Source organism: Acomys russatus, chromosome 8 (assembly GCF_903995435.1).
Source record: "Acomys russatus chromosome 8, mAcoRus1.1, whole genome shotgun sequence".
NCBI lineage: Eukaryota > Metazoa > Chordata > Mammalia > Rodentia > Muridae > Acomys > Acomys russatus.
Genome location: NC_067144.1, coordinates 14713782 through 14732171, shown reverse-complemented (window position 1 = coordinate 14732171; position 18390 = coordinate 14713782). Strand labels below are relative to the sequence as shown.

The following is an 18390-nucleotide window of genomic DNA, read 5'->3' as shown; positions in this document are numbered from 1 at the left end:
AGACATTTCGTTGGCTTACAGTTTCAGAGGGCAAGTCTGTGGCCGTCAGGTCAGGAAGCATGGTGGCAGGCAGGCAGCATGGCGCTGGAGCAGGAGCTGAGAGGTCTGACATCCGGACATCCACAAGCAGCAGAGACAGCGTGAGAGACAGGGCTTGGTGTGGGCACCAGCCACACACCTCCTCCGGCAAGGCCACACCTCCTAACTCTCCCATTAGCTGGGAAACAAACATTCAAATTATGAGCCTAGGGGGAGCGTTCTCTTTCAAGCCACCACAGTCACTATCCCCGTGAAAAGGCCTTCAGGGCCCTCGCCTGTCCCCCCACCCCCACCCCACCCCACCCCTAAGTTGTATAGCTTTTTATTCTGAGGGACCTTTTTCTGGAACCTTCCTTTGAGTACCAGTGGCTAAAGGGATTAGTCAGGAATAGTGACTAGCAGCTGGATACCCTCTGCCATGTTCATTGTATGAGCTTCTTGCCTCTTAGCTTCCTGAGCTCTCTAGAGCGTGTTTCTGGCCTGCTGAAGCCAGGGTCTATCTAGATGGACTCACTCCAAGAAACGGTAGCTGCCTCCCAAGCTCCCTCCCGGCGCCCCGGAGTTCACTAAACACACCCAGTGGAATCTGTTCTGGCTCTGCCAGCAGAGAAACAGTCAGAGGTTTTCTTATGACTTTTTGTTGTTGTTGTTGTTGTTGTCCAAGCAGTGTCTGTAATGATGACGCCTTGCAACCTAACCTGTGATCTTCCAGACCACGAAGGACTTAAAAAAAAAAAAAAATCGCACCTGTAGGCTTCACCACTCATTTGTGATCTGCTGGTAGATGCTGGTAGTAGATGCTGATGAGTTTTGGTTTTGTTTTTATTTTATTTATTTTTTTAGTTGTTTGTTTTGAGCCAGGATTTCTCAGTGTAGCCCAAGCTGGCTGTGAACTTTCTAGGTAGCCCAGGCTGGCCTAAAAACTAGCAATGTAAAACTAGAACCCCTACCCTAACGGAAAACCAAAAAAAGCCCTGCCCTATCTCTGCGCCAGCCTCCAGAGTGCTATGAATGGGGTGCACACACTGGTGTGTGCTAGACTGCTTTTTAAAAAGTGAAAACTGAAGCTTGGTCTACCTGGGTTTTCTATAGAACCTTTGTGTCTGGACCCTAAAGAGTTCCCCAGGACTGGACAGTGGGGAACAGGCAGAGGAGGGAGAGCAGTACTTAGCACAGCTCCGGGAAGCCCAGTGCCTGCTCTGTATCACCTTTAGCAGACTCAACTAGGAGCACGGGGCAGGGGCTCCTCTTAGCCATGCCCTGAAATATGCTGAGATCTGAAAGTCCGGGAGGATTATGGGTTAGAAGTTTCCAACTCAGGGCTACTCTGTCTTTTACATATTATCTCAAAGAATTCCACGCTGCCTACACCCTCTCCCTTGCCCTTTTTTTTTTTTTTTTTTTTTTAACTCTTTCCATATCACTCTCCAAGCTGGAAGGAACATGGCCACTCCAGAAGACGCAGGGCTTGGTCCTGGCATGGCCACTAACTTGCAGCGTATCGAGACAGGCAATGTGGTGCCTTTGCTTCCATGGGGTAAGAACTACACCACTGGGCTGGAGAGGTGGCTCAGTGGTGAAGAACACCGCCTGCTCTTCCAGAGGTCCTGAGTTCAATTCCCAGCAACCACATGGTGGATCGCAACCATCTGTAATGTAATGTGATGCCCTCTTCTGGCCTGTGGGTGTGCATGCAGGCAGAACACTGTATACATAATAATAAATAAATCTTAAAAAAACAAACAAACAAAACAAAACAAAAAACCAAAAAAACTAGACCACTACCCTCTGCAAGGCTGCTGTAAGGTGGTAGCAACAAGCTACTAAAAACATAAGCCAGGGCTCAGCCAAAGCCTTCCTAGCATGTACCGGCCCTGCATGTACATCCCATCAATGCAGCACACAGAGCAACATTTGCCAAAACCATGGTGAGGCTCATTCTTGCTCAAGGTCTGATCTTGCCTGGGTGCGTGCGTGCGTGCGTGCGTGCGTGCGTGCGTGCGTGCGTGCGTGCGTGTGTGTGTGTGTGTGTGTGTGTGTGACTATCTAGTGCTCTGGGCACTGCAGTGTGATGTCTTTATTAAAGGCACTCAATTTTTGTTTTGTTTTGTTTTTGTTTTTGTTTTCTGTCCCCGTTAGATCCAGAAGATGTCCCCAGGAGCTTGGTTGTGCTGGGCCTCACTCCTGCTCTTCTCCAGGCTCACCCAGCCTTGCCCTGTGGGCTGTGACTGCTTTGGCAGAGAGGTATTCTGCTCTGATGAGCAGCTGGCTGCCATCCCGCCGGACATCCCCTCACATGTCACAGACATCATCTTTGTGGAGACTGCCTTCGCCACAGTGGGGACCAGGGCTTTCAGCGGTAACCCCAACCTGACCAAGGTGGTCTTCCTCAACACTCGGGTCCGTCACCTGGAGCCAGATGCCTTTGGGGGACTGCCTCGGCTGGAGGACTTGGAGGTCACGGGCAGCCGCTTCTCCAACTTCAGCACCGACATCTTTTCTAACCTGAGCTCCCTGGGGAAGCTCACGCTGGCCTTTGACAGGCTGGCCGCTGTGCCTGAGGACCTCTTTCACTGCATGGACACCCTGCAGTCCCTCCAGCTTCAAGGAAATCAACTCCAGACCTTGCCCAGGAGACTATTCCAGCCTCTGAGGTATCTGAGAACCCTCAACCTGGCCCAGAACCTCCTGACGCAGCTCCCCGAGGGGCTGTTCCAGTCACTCACCAGCCTACAGATACTAAACTTGAGTAACAACCTGCTTGCCAGCCTCCCCGAGGGCACGCTGGCCACTCTGGGCAGCCTGCAGGAGCTCTTTCTGGACAGCAACGCCATCACAGAGCTTTCCCCATGGGTGTTCTCACAGCTTCTGAGCCTGGAGAAGCTGTGGCTGCAGCACAACGCCATCGGCCACCTGCCGGACTCTCTATTCTCCTCTCTGCACAACCTGACCTTTCTAAACCTGAAGGGCAACGCACTGCGGACTCTGCCTGCTGGTCTCCTCACCCACAACCCAGGCCTGCTTTACCTGTCTCTTTCCCACAACCAGCTGGAGTCCATCACAGAGGGCACCTTCGCCAACCTGTCCTGCCTTGTTTCCCTCACACTCGCACACAACGCCATTACCTACCTTCCTGGGGATATTTTCAGGGACCTCAAACAGTTGGTTAAGCTCTCGCTGGAGAGCAATAACCTGACGGCCTTGCATCCAGCCCTCTTTTACAACCTGTCCAAGCTTGAGCTGCTCAACTTGTCAAGGAACCAGCTGACCACACTCCCTGGGGGCATCTTTGACACCAACTACGACCTCTTCAACCTGGCCTTATTTGGCAACCCCTGGCAGTGTGACTGCCATCTATCTTACCTCACCAGCTGGCTCCGCCTCTACAATGACCGGATCTTCAACACCCATACTTACTGCGAAGGCCCGGCCTATCTCAAGGGCGGGTTGGTGCCAAACTTGAGGCAGGAGCAGCTGATATGCCCAGTCAACCCAGGCCACTTGAGTTTCCAGGCCCTGGGGCTACATGACAGGGAGCCAGTGGGTAGTTGGGATCTGGTAGTGGAGGGGAAGTTACCCCACAGCCAGTGTATCTACAGCAACCCTGAGGGCACCGTGCTGCTCGCCTGTGAGGAGGCCCAGTGTCGCTGGCTGAACATCCAGTTGGCTTCCAGGCAGGGTTCAGACTCCCCAGCAATGGCCTACAATTCCAGTCAGGAGTGGGAGCTGAGGTCAAGCTGTGGTTCCATGAGGGTCACTGTGTCTATTGAGGCTCAGGCTGCAGGGCCCTAGGGGCAGCAGAGAGACTCAGAAGCCTGCACCAGTGACCTCTTGGGGCAGAGGGAACTGATTGTCTGAAGCTAACGTAAGGGGACATAGCTGCATCTCCAAGGTGGGGGGGAGGAGTGAGCTTGCTTCACCTACTGTCTCTTCATCTTCCTTCACCATGCCCTCTGGGGACCTGTGGCCTAACAAGATAATCCCCAAATCTTGCAAGGCTCCCTTGAGAACCACACCATGGTCTAAAGGAGTGGTTCTCAACCTACCTAACGCTGTGCCCCTTTAAGACAGTTCCTCATGTGGTGACCCCCTCAGCTGCCAAGTCATTTTGTTGCTACTTTATAACTGTAATTTTGCTACTGTTGTGAATCATAATGTAATTTTTTTTTTTTTTTTTTTTTTTTTTTTTTTTTTTTTTTTTTTTTTTTAGAAAGAGATTTGCCAAGGGGGTCGAGACCCATAGGTTGAAAACCACCCCGGTCTAGAGATTAAAAGTCACCCACCCACCCACCCCCAGTCAGTGTTTTCCTATTGTTTAATACCACCTCTCACTCTCAGCTCTGAGTTTTAGTCTTCAGGTATGCTCACCAGTGCTGTAGTTACACAAAGCAGAGGCCACATCCTTTTGAAAGATCAAAAGCCAATGTATTGTTTTGACTTCTTGGCCCTAATTTTGTTTTCAATGGATGGAGAGAGGAAAGGGTATTTCCAAAGAGCTGAGGTGACCAGAAAAGGGTAGGGCAGGCTTGTGTCGGGGAATGAGGTTGTCCTGGTCACCTCTCAAGATGCATCCAGGAGACATCAAAGCAAGATGGTACCCTAGGACAAAGCCAGGCTGCATGGCTCTCAGGAGGGCAGTGTGGCTTTGCCTGTTCAGCACATGAGATGGCCGTTCCCTCAGTGCCAAGAGCCATCCTGTTTAAAGAGCACATTAAGCATGTGGGCTTTCTAGGAAGTGATCCAGTATTTTGCATGGTCTGTGCCGTGATGCATGTCCAGAATTGCTTCTAGCCTCTGACACAATGCCAAGAGCCATTGATTTGAGGAAGTGCAGTAGGCATGAGAGCTCTCTGGAAGAGATCCAGTATTTTGCAAAGTCTGTACTGGGATGCACCTCAGAATTGCTTCCAACTGCTGGCAACCCTGTCAAATGTGCACTGCAGCATCTCTTGTGAATCCGGCATTGGTGTGAACCATCACTTTCTGGGTGTTGACCAGCTCTGATTGAATACACTTCCTACAGGATTTTATTGAAGGTGTACTGCTGTTCAGATGAATTAATCCCTGATTATGGAATTCTTGATTTGATTAAAACAGTTTTAGAAAGTTTATGGCTGCAACAGATACCTTTGTGGACCTCCAGATGCCTCACTAGGGGACAGCCTTGAAACAGATTTGTGACCTCGGATAAGTCTTCACTCCAGATGGCACCACGAATCCTGGTATAGACCATAAATATAGGCAAGCTGGTTTAAGCTTCCCATGAACCCAAATATAATGGGGCTACCTAGAAATGTCTAAATTAAGTATAAACCTTAACGTCCAAGTATACAAACTGTTTTGTTATAATTCTTTATACTTTGTCACTTTACAGCATTGTATGCTGCCATTTTTTAATTTACTTTGTTTCTTAGAATGAAAGACAGATAAAATTATTGTCCTAAACTCACTATAAACTAAGAGATAGCTGGGAAATGTGTGGCCAGTTCAGTCCTAATTGAAAAGACATATATTCTTCTAACTTTTAGACTCTGTTAACTTTAAGGCTTGTCAACTTTTGTCATTCTGAACTCACTATGAACTTATGTAATGGATACATAGATAGGAAAAATGTTTAGGTTTAAAACATGTAACTTGTAGCCCAAGGGGCATGTCCCACGAAAGCCTTCACTTACCAGGAAACTGGGACAGAGGGGAGGACATCCTATTGGGACTCTAAATGAGAGAAGCATGGGAGAATAGCAAAGTAGAAGGATCCAGAGGGTCCTAGAAACCTACAAGTAGAACATTATGATAGGCAGATTTGGGCCCAGGGGTCCCACTCAAACTAAGGCACCAGCCAAGGACAATACAGGCGGTAAACTTTAAACCCCTTCCCCAGATCTAGCCAACGGTCAGAACATTCTCCACAGTTGAGTGGAGAGTGGGATATGACTTTCTCACGTACTCTGGTGCCTCACATTTGACCATGTCCCCTGGAGGGGGAGACCTGGTGGCACTCAGAGGAAGGACAGCAGGTTGCCAAGAAGAGACTTGATATCCTATGAGCATATACAGGGGGAGGTAATCCCCCTCAGGAACAGCCATAGGGGAGGGGAATAAGGGGAAAATGGGAGGGAGGGAAGAATGGGAAGATACAAGGGATAGGATAAACATTGAGATGTAACAAGAATAAATTAATAAAAAAAAAAAAACATGTAACTTGTATTTTAGAATTCATCTGTTTTGTGACTAATTGCCTTTTTTGACTGTTAGGTAATTCCTTTTCTCAGAAGTATAAGTACGGTGATCAATAATAAAAAGCGTTGAAGTTAAGATGCTTAGCTTCATCTAGCTTTTCCTCTTGAAAGCTTGTGTGTGAGTGGTTTATTTTCTCTTTTACTTCTTATTTTCCTGTAGATCTGCGAATACATTAATAGACACAGCCCTCTCAGGCAAGCAGGCATACTTTAGCTTACTGGCTGTAAAAGTTCTCCTCCTCTGCCGCAGTTCAGCCAGTCCCTAGAGAAGGAACCCTGGGCTCCCTCTCCTCTTTCTTCTTTCAATCCTGATCAGTTGTCTGAGCCATCAGCTCAGACGACCCAAGAGATGAAGTGAACAGGGATTCTGCATCCAGTACCAGAGATCCTACCCTGGACTTTGCCAGAACTAAGACAGACATTAACCATTAACACCTAGGGAGGAAGAAAACGCCTGGGGAGGGGCAGGAAGGGAGCTGGTGGACCTGGGTAGCTGCTTTGTGCCGTGGCTTTCAGGGCAATCTGACTCTGGGCTGCTCATTCAGCGCGCGCGCGCGCGCGCGTGCGTGCGTGCGTGCGTGTGTGTGTGTGTGTGTGTGTGTGTGTGTGTGTGTGTACCGCGGTGGCACAGGCGCCACAGCATAAGAAACTCCAACAAATAAATTAGATTTAAAAAAAAAAAAGACACCAACAAGCCAGAGTACATCTAAACTGTGTCCCTACTAGCTTCTGATTCCCGTCCAGCTGACTGGCAAGCCCAGAATCCAGGAGCTTGGAGTGTCCTCCCACCTTCCTACTCATCGTCCTCAGGCGTTCAACTGTCCTCTCTCATCTTCCCTTTCTTCTCTCTGTTCCTCCTCTGCGCCCCACTCCCACCCCATATCGTTGCACAACCTCCTACTTGGTTACCGGGCTTCAGAGTGGAAAGGCTGAGTAAGGTGCACTGTGTACTCCCCATCCCCCATCCTCCCCCCCCCCCCACCGCCCCAGCAGCTCACAGCCCAGGGGAGAAATTAGCTGGCTCTACGCGGCAAGTAGCCTCCAAACACAAAGAGGTCTGTGCGTGGGCGTGCCAAGGCCTTGGCATTCGGGATGTGTTAGTTATATTTCTGTTGTGACGAAACACCCAGCAGGCTGAGGCGACTCTGGAAAGGAAAGGGTTTATTTGGCTTCTGCCTCCACGTCACAGTCCATCATTGTGGGAAGTCAGGGCAGGAACTGAAGCAGACTCGTTGAGAAACACCGTCCACTGCTTGCTTTGAGGCTGCCGTAGTGGGCCAGGCCCTCCCACATCAATCATTAATCAAGGAAAAGCCCCATTGCTGGGCGCACACCTTTAATGCCAGCACGTGGGTCTCTGGGAGTTCAAGGGCATCCTGGTCTACATAGAGTTCTGGGCCATTCATAGCTACACAGTGAGACTCTGTCTCACCAAGTCATCATCACCACCACCACCATATCCAAAGAGTTTCCCATAGGCCAATCTGTTAGGGGCATGTTCTCAACCGGGGCTCCCTCTCCAGATGCTCCTCACTTGTCCAAGTTGACCAAACCCAGCAGCACAGGAGGCCTGTGGATCCCTGGCCTTGAGGAAGCCACAGGCTGAGCCGAGGGCAGTTAAATGCTGGAGACATGAGAACACAGAGGCCAGGGCAACACACTGTAGAACAGGCTGCTGGAGGGGGCGTGGAGGTGGAGCAGGGGATGAAGTCCAAGTCTTGGAGTCCAGAGGAGTCTCTAGGCACCCTGGGCCTCTCAGGTAGGGTGTGATGGTAGGGAGTCTGGGAACAGAACCTGGGCCCCGTGCAAAGGCAGGAGCAGTCTTAACTGCTGAGACATCTCTCTCTAGGCCCCTTTGAGGTGTGTGTAAGATTCTGCAGGCAGTTCCCACAGAGGCAGGACATGTTCCCGCCTGTGCTTTAAGCAGTTAGGCAAGAACGGGAAGCTAGGAAGACAGATTGAGTCGGTGCCTGGCTAGACATGAGAATCAACAGGGCAAAGGAATGCTAAGGAAATGGAAGACAGATTGAGTCGGTGCGTGGCTAGACATGAGAATCAACAGGGCAAAGGAATGCTAAGGAAATAGAACCAGAAGGTTCCAGCAGCTTAAACAGCACACACAGATGGTGTAAAAGCCCCGATGGTAAACTACAGAAACCCAAATGAAACCAGCATAGGCACTGCTTTACACCTATCCCATAGAAACTGGAAAGCTAGGGCTGGAGAGACAGCTCAGAGGTTAAGAGCACTGTCTGCCCTTCCAGAGGTCCCGAGTTCAAGTCCCAGACACCACATGGTGGCTCACGACCATCTACAGGGTGATCTGATGCCCTCTTCTGGCCTGCAGGAAAGAAACACTGGAAAGCGGGACAGCTCATATGTAGTGATGTAACAGGGCCCCCTGACCTTAGCACAACTGACTTCATGATGAAAGAAAGTACCACTAATAACTACTATGTAGACCATGCCACTAGCCAAAATGAAAACAAAAGCCTCAGTGTCCTAGGAAAGTCTCTAAATGCACTAACCTTGCCTTATGGCTTCTGTAGTTCCACTTCTGGCTAACTGTTCTTGTTAACTAAAGTATGTTTAACCCAGAACACAGATTTTGTGCTTAAAAGCTCATCCTGAGAAAGGCTCTGGGCTACGCTGGGTTCCTGAACACCCAATGTAGTGGCCTGCTAGCTAATAAAGAATTCCTACAGCCGGGCGTGGTGGCGCACGCCTTTAATCCCAGCACTTGGGAGGCAGAGGCAGGAGGATCACTGTGAGTTCGAGGCCAGCCTGGTCTACAAAGTGAGTCCAGGATTGCCAAGGCTACACAGAGAAACCCTGTCTCGAGGGAAAAAAAAAGACTTCCTAACCCGTGTCCTGGCAGTCTTCTCCGGTGGATACTCCACTACAGGAAGAACGCATCGCAGAGGCAGAGCCGCTTGTGAACCGAAGTCTCCAAAAGCTACCGTCAGCTCCGAGCCAAGGAAGGCTGGGGGAGGGGCCCAGTGGGCGAGCGAGCGTGGCGGGAGACGCAGAGCAAAAGCCTGATCCCGGGAGTCCCTCTCTCACTGACTAAAGACAGCGAGATCGTGAACAGGGAAGGGACAGTTTAGGCAAACGGAGGCGCAAGATGCCTGCGCTACACTAAGAGGCAAAGCTCCTCCTCCGGCTCCTTAACTCTCAAGTAGAGTAATTTGAACGTGATAGGAAACCGTCAGCAGATTCGTCAGTAGATTCGCCAAAGAAGCAGATTTCCAGACCAACTTGGTTCCATTAAAAAAAAAAAAAAAAAAAGTTTGTTTTAAGAGGAATATGGGCCACGTCTTCAAGGGTGGATGGCTTGGCCTAGAAAGCCAGAGGAGGCTATGCTGTATTGGGTGGCTACCTCCCATCAGGTGGGATACAGCAGCACGGGGCATCAAAGCAGCTTTAGGATTGTCCATGCAGGGAGCACCCGCCTGAGTTCCAGTCGCGACTCAAGAAGGCATTGGCTCACTGCAGAAAGGAGAAAAGCAGCTAACCGTATTCTCCATTACGGCTTTTCCTCAAAAGCTTAACTCTGTGGCTGCCGGGACAGACGGCTTAGCACTTCAAAGTACTTTCTGTGTTGAGATGACGGCCTGAATTTGAACGCTGGTTCACATGGTAGGAGAGAACTGGGTCTCAAAAATTGTCCACTGACCTTCACAAACACCACAATATACCTGCATACATCTGTACCCATGGGTGTGTACAAACGCAGACACAGACGCACACAGAGACACAGACAGGGATAATAAAGTTTTTTTTTTTTCTTTTTTAACTTAAAAGTAGGACTAGAGAGATGGCTCAGAGGTTAAGAGCACTGTCTGCTTTTCCAAAGGTCCTGAGTTCAATTCTCAGAAACCACATGGTGGCTCACAAGCATCTATAATGAGATCTTGTGGCCTGCTGGCTCATATGCAGGCAGAATACTGTATACATAATACATAATAAATATTTTTTTAAATATTTAAAGCATAACTCCAGATTACATTAGACTATAATAAGGCCTTGAGCCAGATGATGCCGAGGAAAGAGCCAGCTCCCAGCAAGGTTAGCTGTGTGCACAGGTGGCTTCCAGAGTGCTGCCTGACACCTAGGGGGTCCTTGTGTCATGTCTCCTTGTGGGGTGGCCCAACCTGACCCAACAGTTGAGAATTTTTTTAAAAAGACTTATATTAGTTTGAATTATGTATATGTATGTATATCTGTATAGGAGTGTGTGAATATGGGTGCAGGTATCGCTGGAAGACAGAAAAAGAGGGCCAGGTCACCTGGGACTGGAGTTTCAGGCCATTGTGAGTCACCTGGCATGGGCCCTAGGAACAGAACCCGGGTCTTCTGGAAGAACAACATGAGCTCTTAGCCACTGAGCCACATCCACAAGCACCACCACTGAGTGTTGTTGCCTGTTTTATGATTTTGTACTAGAAATCAGTGCATCTGCCCCCGGTTCCCAGAGCACTTGACTTTCAGTAACGTATGCCCTCTTGTAGGTCTGTGTCCTTACCTATGTAACAACAAGTTTGGTTGAAGCCCAGAATCATGTAGATCTTAAAAACAAAACAAATATCATAGGCTGGTGCTGTGGCTCGGTGGTGTTTTGCTTGCCCAGTATGGTTTAGTTTGCAGCACTAAAATATAAAGACTCCCCAAACACTAGCTGGGCATGGCGATGTATACAAATATTCCTGACTATGCAGGGGCTGAGGCAGGGGGATCCCTTGGGCCCATGCAATGATGTCTAACTTGGGCAATAAAGTCCAGTAGAAACCAAGCCAAGGTGTGTGGGTCTCATCTTCTGAGATTCTGGCTAAAATTACACTGGTGTGTGTGTGTGTGTGTGTGTGACAGGGTACGTGACGTCACTCCCACAAACAAACAAGTATTCACTCTCGTGATTCTGACCCACAGCCACCATCGAAAATAAGGCTCGGCTTGTGTCAGTGCCACCCAGATGTGTGCCCAGCAGTGCCATTTGCACCCTAAGCCAGGGCCATGGTGTGAACACTGGCCTCATGGGGCCTACCCCGTATAACATGTTACACGGCTCTCTCAATGAATCAAGCCACAAACACCTCCTATATTCTTTTTTCCCTCCTTGCCACTCTAGAGGGCCTCCTCCTGGCACACAGGACTCCTTTCCTGGAGTCTTTCAACACCATGCAGGTGGGTGACTTCCTGCCACCTGCTCGCCATGAAATTCTGCATAGATGGCTAAGCTCTGCACCTCCTTCCCAACAGCACACCAAGAGGCAGGGGTGTAAAATAAGTTCCCAGAAAGTGATTCTTGTATTTTATTATTATTATTATGATGATGATGAGGATGATGATGTCCTTTGACACAATGGTCAGTGATAGGCCATGTACATAGACTGTCTCTCTTTTTTTTTCCAGAGCTGAGAACTGAACTCAGGGCCTTGTGCTTGCTAGGCAAGCACTCTACCACTGAGCTAAATCCCCAACCCCTCATAGACTGTCCCATAAGATAATAACAGAGCTGAAAATTTCTTATCTTCCAGCGACATGGTAACTGTTCTAACCTCAGAGGGCATTACTCACCAGGTTGTGGTGATCTACTGTAAGCCACCCTACTGTTAGCAGTCACGCAATTATAGACAGCATGCTATACTTGACAATGGCAACAAATGACTAATCTGCTGGTTTACACATTTACTGTACTGTACTGCTTATCGTTGTTTCAGAGTGCACTCCTGCCTGTATGAAAGACATTTACTGAGACGCGGACTGCCTGTCTAGTACGTCAGAGGACCCGCATGGTGTTCGTGGGACCCTATAAAAAGTAAAACTAAATGTTTGCAGTATGGCAACTCGCTTTAGACTTTGGCATCCGAATAGATCCTTGTTGCCCACTCTCCTGATTGCACGAGGCCACGTGGACTGGGTGACCGGTACACCTAAGTTGGCGGCAGTGCAACAGATACCCTGACAGAACTTCTGAGCATTTTCAGAAGGTGTTCCCATGTGGTGCGACACGACTGTACTTCCAAAGGAGTGGGTGGTGAGGATGGAGTTGGACAAACGTTGGCGCTGGCTACTCTCTTTGGCTATGGTTTTGTTTTGCCTGCTCTGGTTGGCCTGTCTCCTCTTGACTGACAATTGAGGAAACTGCTGTTTGTTTTTTGAGACTGGTTTTTTTTTTTTTTTTTTTTTTAAACAGATGGGAAACGTACTTTTCAAAACCTTCCGGTGGTAATAGAAGATGCTGGAGAACTGGACGGTGCTGTGAAAGAGTAGACAACCTAGCACCGTGCACGTCCCACACGGTGAAATAGTTCACGGGTCTCAAGCTTGCTTCTGAGGACACATCTGGCCGAGACCCTGCAGATGTTAGGAGCCTGGTCTCTGCTCGCCCCCTTGTGGCAAATTGGAAGAACTACTTTCCGCGGTGGCCGGGACGCCTTCCCCTTGCGCCACAGCTGCAGGCCCAGCGCCATGCGCCTAGGAACAGAGTTGGCAATGTGGGCGTCAGCCTGGTGTCAAAGAGGCCAGCCTGGCACGAGGCTGACTTGTGCCTCTCCCACGATGACCAAAGGTGCCGCCAGACACCGCTATGGTGTCAATCCCATCAACAGCCGTTACTGCCTACAACCGGAGTATGTCTTCACCGGCGTCCGCCTTGCCTTCAGGGTTCCAGGGTTCTAGGACTGCCAGGGCCTGCTGGAAGAAATGGGTTTTGTCTGTTTAGAATCGCATTGGTTGTTAGTCATTTTTGTAAAAGCATTTACCCTTGGCAATAGTTAGCCTGTATTTTAGAATTTTACTTTGAATATAAGCAGAGAGCCGTTTCTTTTACATCTCTCCTTAGGTATTTTAAGCAGGCACACCTGTCTAAATTCCGCCTCTTCCCTTCTCCCAAAGCCCATGTGCTAGAGCAGAGGGGTGCTCCGGCCCTGTAATACAGTTCCTCATGCTGTGGTGACCCTCGACCATAAGATTATTTCATTGCTACTGCATATCTGTAATTTTGCTATGAATCAGAATGTAAATATCTGACATACAGGATGGTTTTAGGCAATCCCGGTGACATCATCGTTTATTCTCCCAAACGGGGTACCAACCATAGGTTGACAAACACTGTGGCTTAGTCCTCAGCTTGGCAATATCGGGAGATGATGGAACCATTGATAGGTGGACTGAGACCTCATCCCAAAAACGATCACTTCAAATAAACCTCTCCTCTTTTTAAGGGGGCAGTCTCGGGTGTTTTGTGACAGTCACAGAAAGCTATTCTTCAAGGAGTCCATCATTTTAGATGCTAATCTGCTCCTGAAACCCCCATACCGACACACCCAGCAAGAGTCTACCCTGAGAACCCCACAGGCAAGGGCTTTATTATAGCTAGCACATAAAATTAGCCATAGGTTTGGAGATCTTATCTGTGGCTCCAATTCTACCTCAAGTCTGTCCTGTGACTGAGCAAGTGACTTCTCTCCAACCCCTCTGATTGTTACTCATCTGGTGACCAGCAGCCTAAGGCTTGGAGTACTGCCGTTCCTCCTCAGGGGCTTGTGTGGAGAGCTCCACCTTCCGCCCACACTTCCAAGGTTTGCTGACCACCCAGGAGCTACCACCTGGGACTGACTTGGGAGGAGGCACCTCTTGGAAGTGGGAGGGGGAGAAGGGAGGGGCAGGGAGAGGGGAAGGGAGAGGGGAGGGAGGGGAAGGGAGGGGAGAGGGAGGAAAGAGGAGGAGGAGGGGGGAAGAGCAAGGGGGGAGGGGGCAAGGCTTCTTATATTGCTAATTCCCTGGGTCTTCTTAGGTTTTTTTGAGACAGGGTTTCTCTGTGTAACAGTCCTGGCTGTCCTGGACTCGCTTTTGTAGATCAGGCTGGCCTCGAACTCACAGTGATTTGCCTGCCTCTGCCTCCCATATGCTGGGATTAAAGGCATGCGCCACCATGCCCCGCACCCCCCCACTTCCCTGGGTCTTTTACCTATGGATTGAGCTACCTGGGTCCAAGCCTGTAGGGTAGCTTTATCCCAACAACAACCATTCCAGGCTCTCTATGTCAGGATGATCTTAGTAACTTCTGAGTTATAGGGTCAGCCATCATGGCAGGCACCGCATGGGCGGGGCATCCCTGGAAGGGGAGCGCTGATGCTTCTTCACAGCTGTGGGAGAGCTGGTGGTGCGGCTTCTGCCTCGAAGCAAGGGCACGGCTCACCTGGAGGCCTGGTGCGCAGAGCTTTCTAGAGCCCTCGCTGTTGAAGAGGCCTGACTGACTCGGTGGCTTGCGGTCTTCAGAGTGACAGAAGGACCATGTGACTTCGGTCTAACGCCTTCGTGAGTGGGAGAACTTGGCTGGTACAGATGTTTCTGTCTTTTCCAAGGGGCCAGTGTTCCGCCTGGCGTTTGTGCACTTGGCTGAGAGAGCCTTTCGGAGGAAAGAAGCACCTAATTTTGGTCCTCAGAAACCACATGATGTTGGGGGAGGGGGATGGTCTGATGTATTTTGATGTTAATTACTGTTTGTTGTCTGTGTGACCCAACTTTTCCTTAATAAAAAGCCATCCCACCTGGGCAAAGCAAAGGAGATAGGTGGGGCTTAGAGAGAGGAATCTTGAAGAAAAGAGACCGCCATGAGGAAAAAGGAGAGAGACCTGGGGGGGGGGGGGGGGGGAAAGGCTGCCATGGGTTAGCTGGAGGAGAAGCACATGGCCGGGGTGGATGGAGAATCCGGCCCAGATGAAGAACATGAACAAGTATTTGAGATTATGGATGGGAGGTAACTTGATAAACGTTATTAAAAACAGATGACATAGGATTAAAACAGGGATCCCATACCTGTCCCACTATGAGAGGTAGTTTAGAGGATTGATATCTGCCCTGCCCCAGGTTAAACTAAGGCAGTTTTAAAATATAACAAGTGTCTGTGCCTTGATTGGTTGCTAGCCGGGCCTATAGATAATACTGATAATACATGTAATTTAAAAACAATAATGTAAGAAGCCAGATGGTGACACGCGTGTGCGATCCCAGTACTCCTCCAGCAAGATGGGTGGCAGAGAGAGAGAGCTAGCCAGGATCTGCACAGCGGCAGAAACAAGAGCGACCCCGCTTCAACAAGGCGGAAGGCGGAAATTGACTTCCTGAAACTTGTCCCCTGACATGTACACTCGTGCCATGGCATGTGCACATCTGTACACAGAGAGAGAGAGAGAGAGAGAGACAGGGAGAGAGACACATACATACATACACACAAAGAGAGAGACAGAAACACCACACACACACACACAGGGAAGGGGGTGGAGAGAGGGAGGGAGCTTTCAGAGCTTTTCCTATATGAAAAACAGCTCCCTGGGATTCTAAGCAACCTCTTGTACCTGGTTGAACTGAGCATCTAGGATACTACAGTGCCTGTTCCCTTCCCCGCTCCCTCCCCAACCAGAAACTCCCTGAGGGGCAAATGAGAAATTTGGGGAGCAGCCTCTCTGGGGATCACCATCATATTTCTTTGGTCCACCAAGCACACTGTAGAGACACGCTCTGCAGAGGCTCTCTGAGAGCAGGCAGCTGGTGGCAGCAGCTCTGTTCACTGCTAGCTTCCCTTCCATGGTGTAGCTGATTATCTCTCATAACCAGATCTCTGAGAGGCCTTAGCAAATCTTAATTCTCAGAGGGTTCCGGATAGTCTTGGATTCCTGCCTGGAGGCCAGCTGAAGCATCATCCATTTACAGTCCTTCCTGCTCCTGCAGAACCTAAAATTTTCTTTGGGGATGAACTGAGGAGCTCTGTGGTGTCATGGGCCTGTGCCTTCCATCCAGGCTTTCAGCTTTGGTTTTCGTGTCTAGAAACCTCCAAGGGTTTTTGTGTGGATACAGATGTCAACACCCCACTGCCGCCCTTTGTGCCATAACTCGCAGTGATTTTTGCCCCAGTCTTGCTTCCTAATAGCTTCCCTGAGCTGAAACCCTCAAGAGCATCAAGAGGAGCAGGGCAGCGGTGGCGCACACCTTTAATCCCGGCACTCAGGAGGCAGAGGCAGGTGGATGTGTGAGTTTGAGACCAGCTTGGTCTACATAGCGAGTTCCAGGACAGCCAGGACTTCACAGAGAAGCCCTGTCTCAAACAACAATAACAACAACAACAAAGCATCAAGAGGTTCACTAGATCCACTCAGCCTCCAGATCATATTAACAACTACCAAGCTCCAGCCTCTCTCCGGGCAATAACTACACCCCTATCTCATGCTCTTTGGGCCCTGCAGCCTTCCAACTACACACTACTAACCAAGGCTTGCATTGCAACCATGACTTCAAACCCCAGCTTGGCTATCATTTGTTGCCCAGAAGACCTTGGGACCTTCATGGCCATGACTTGGAATGGTGTCCTGGGCTACAGTGGAATGTCTCTCCTTTGCCTAGAATTCTGGCCCCTCTCCAGGAGAAGCCCACAGCCACCCATCAGGGAATCCCCACTCATGAGGCTTGTCTACCAGCTACGGCACGCAGAGACCAGTTCTTTACACTTCGAGGTTTTGATGGTTGCCAAAGAAGCAATCAAGCCCTAGAGAAGAGACCCCCCACACACACCCTCTCCCCACAAGGAATGACACACAGCTTCTTTCTTATGGTTTAAATCTTAAGTACCCCTGACAGAGTAGTATCTTGTTGCTTTGTCCTCAGCTTGTGAGGCTGTTTTGAAGGTTGAAGAGCCTCTAGGAAAAGTGAAGCCCAGTGGTGGTGGTGCACGCCTTTAATGTCAGCACTCAGGAGGCTTGAAATAAAACAAAAACAAATAAAGAGGAAGAGGAGGAGGAGTGTTGGGGACAATAGGCCATATGGCCAATGTTCAGCCATCTTGTCAGAGCCTGCACCTTTAAGTCTCTGTTTTTCCCAGAGCTTGCCTTTCCCCAGAAACTAGCTGACCCTGTTGTGGGTCAGCAGTTAGACTAAAGACAGACAGAGATGGGGCAACCCTGTTGTGGTTTAGCAGTTAGACTAGACAAAGATGGAGCCAGATACCCTGTGTGGCAGGACATTATGACCCTGCCTGGAATTCCCTATGTTTTGAGAAAGGCCTGCAGCTGGGTTGCTATAGCAATATGCTTCCCTGCCTTCTGACTTATAAAAGCTGCTGCCTGACTAATAAAGTTTGAGAGCTCGATCAATCAGACTTGCTCTCCTTCTTTGTGTCTTGCATTTTCAACAGGTGAACTTCCTCCCGAGTTTAATCAAACTCTGCAGGCCAGGGCAGAGGAGGAGGAAGAGGAGGAGGAGGAGGAAGAAGAAGGAGAAGAAGTGGGTCTGGCCCCTTAGGGGGTGGGGTGGAAACGGGTCTTCAGGGCTGAATCTTTGGGAGTCACACCGGGTTTGGGCTGTGGTTGTTTTCTCTGTCTCCTAGCCTGCCACCGTGTGAACAAGCAGCTGCCACAGGTGAAGCTGCCCTGCTCTCCTTTCCCTATGTGATGGGCTTGGCTCTGACTGTTGGAAACCCTTGGCCATGATAAATCTTTTCTTCTCTGCATTGTTTTTGTCAGTTAGTTGTTACAGGGTTGAAACAAAACAAAACAAAAACCACATAAGTGTCTAACACCAGCATGTCACATGCCCCCTCCCGCTTACAAGAGGAAACAGGGGTCTTTCCCAGAGATTAGGCACTTCTGGGTTAGACTCAGAAGCTGCAAGAAGAAATTGGTATTGATTGTTGGAATAATTTAATTTTTTTTTTTTTTTTTGTGCTCTAAAATCACCCTTTCCTGGTGTGTGACATTGTTTTGACATCTGTAAAACCAGGAAAGTTGTGAAGTCTCCAGGCATCTTAAAAATTGGATCCATGAAATTGGCATGTCCTAATAAATGGCAAACGAAAGGCCCAAGGCCATGCACGGGTCATTAGATACCCCAAACTCACCCACAGATGTAGCCTGTTTTCAACTTGAAACATAAGAACTCCAGCAAATAAAATCCCACTATCTGATCCTTCCTCTCACCAAAGTGGAGCTTACTAAACCAGGGATGAAGAGTTGTCCTCAGTAGCCGAAATGCTCCAAGCACCTAAATTTCAATCTCTGCACTTGCTCACGAGGGTGTCCCCTGCCCCCTAAAATTCAATGGCCTTTGTGTTACATCT

General features: G+C 49.4%; 1 protein-coding gene across 1 annotated transcript; it reads left to right on the top strand.

Annotated features, from left to right (window-relative positions):
- The first annotated feature begins 2187 nt into the window (after positions 1 to 2187).
- Positions 2188 to 3832, top strand: Cpn2 (carboxypeptidase N subunit 2). Its single transcript, XM_051150421.1, has one exon. It carries the CDS (start codon positions 2188 to 2190, stop codon positions 3829 to 3831), a length of 1644 nt encoding a protein of 547 aa, XP_051006378.1. The 3' UTR covers position 3832.
- Positions 3833 to 18390: the final 14558 nt, after the last annotated feature.

Bases quoted from the DNA above. Each gene is read 5' to 3' on its own strand.
- Cpn2 (XM_051150421.1), top strand. From the start codon at position 2,188: ATGTCCCCAGGAGCTTGGTTGTGCTGGGCCTCACTCCTGCTCTTCTCC.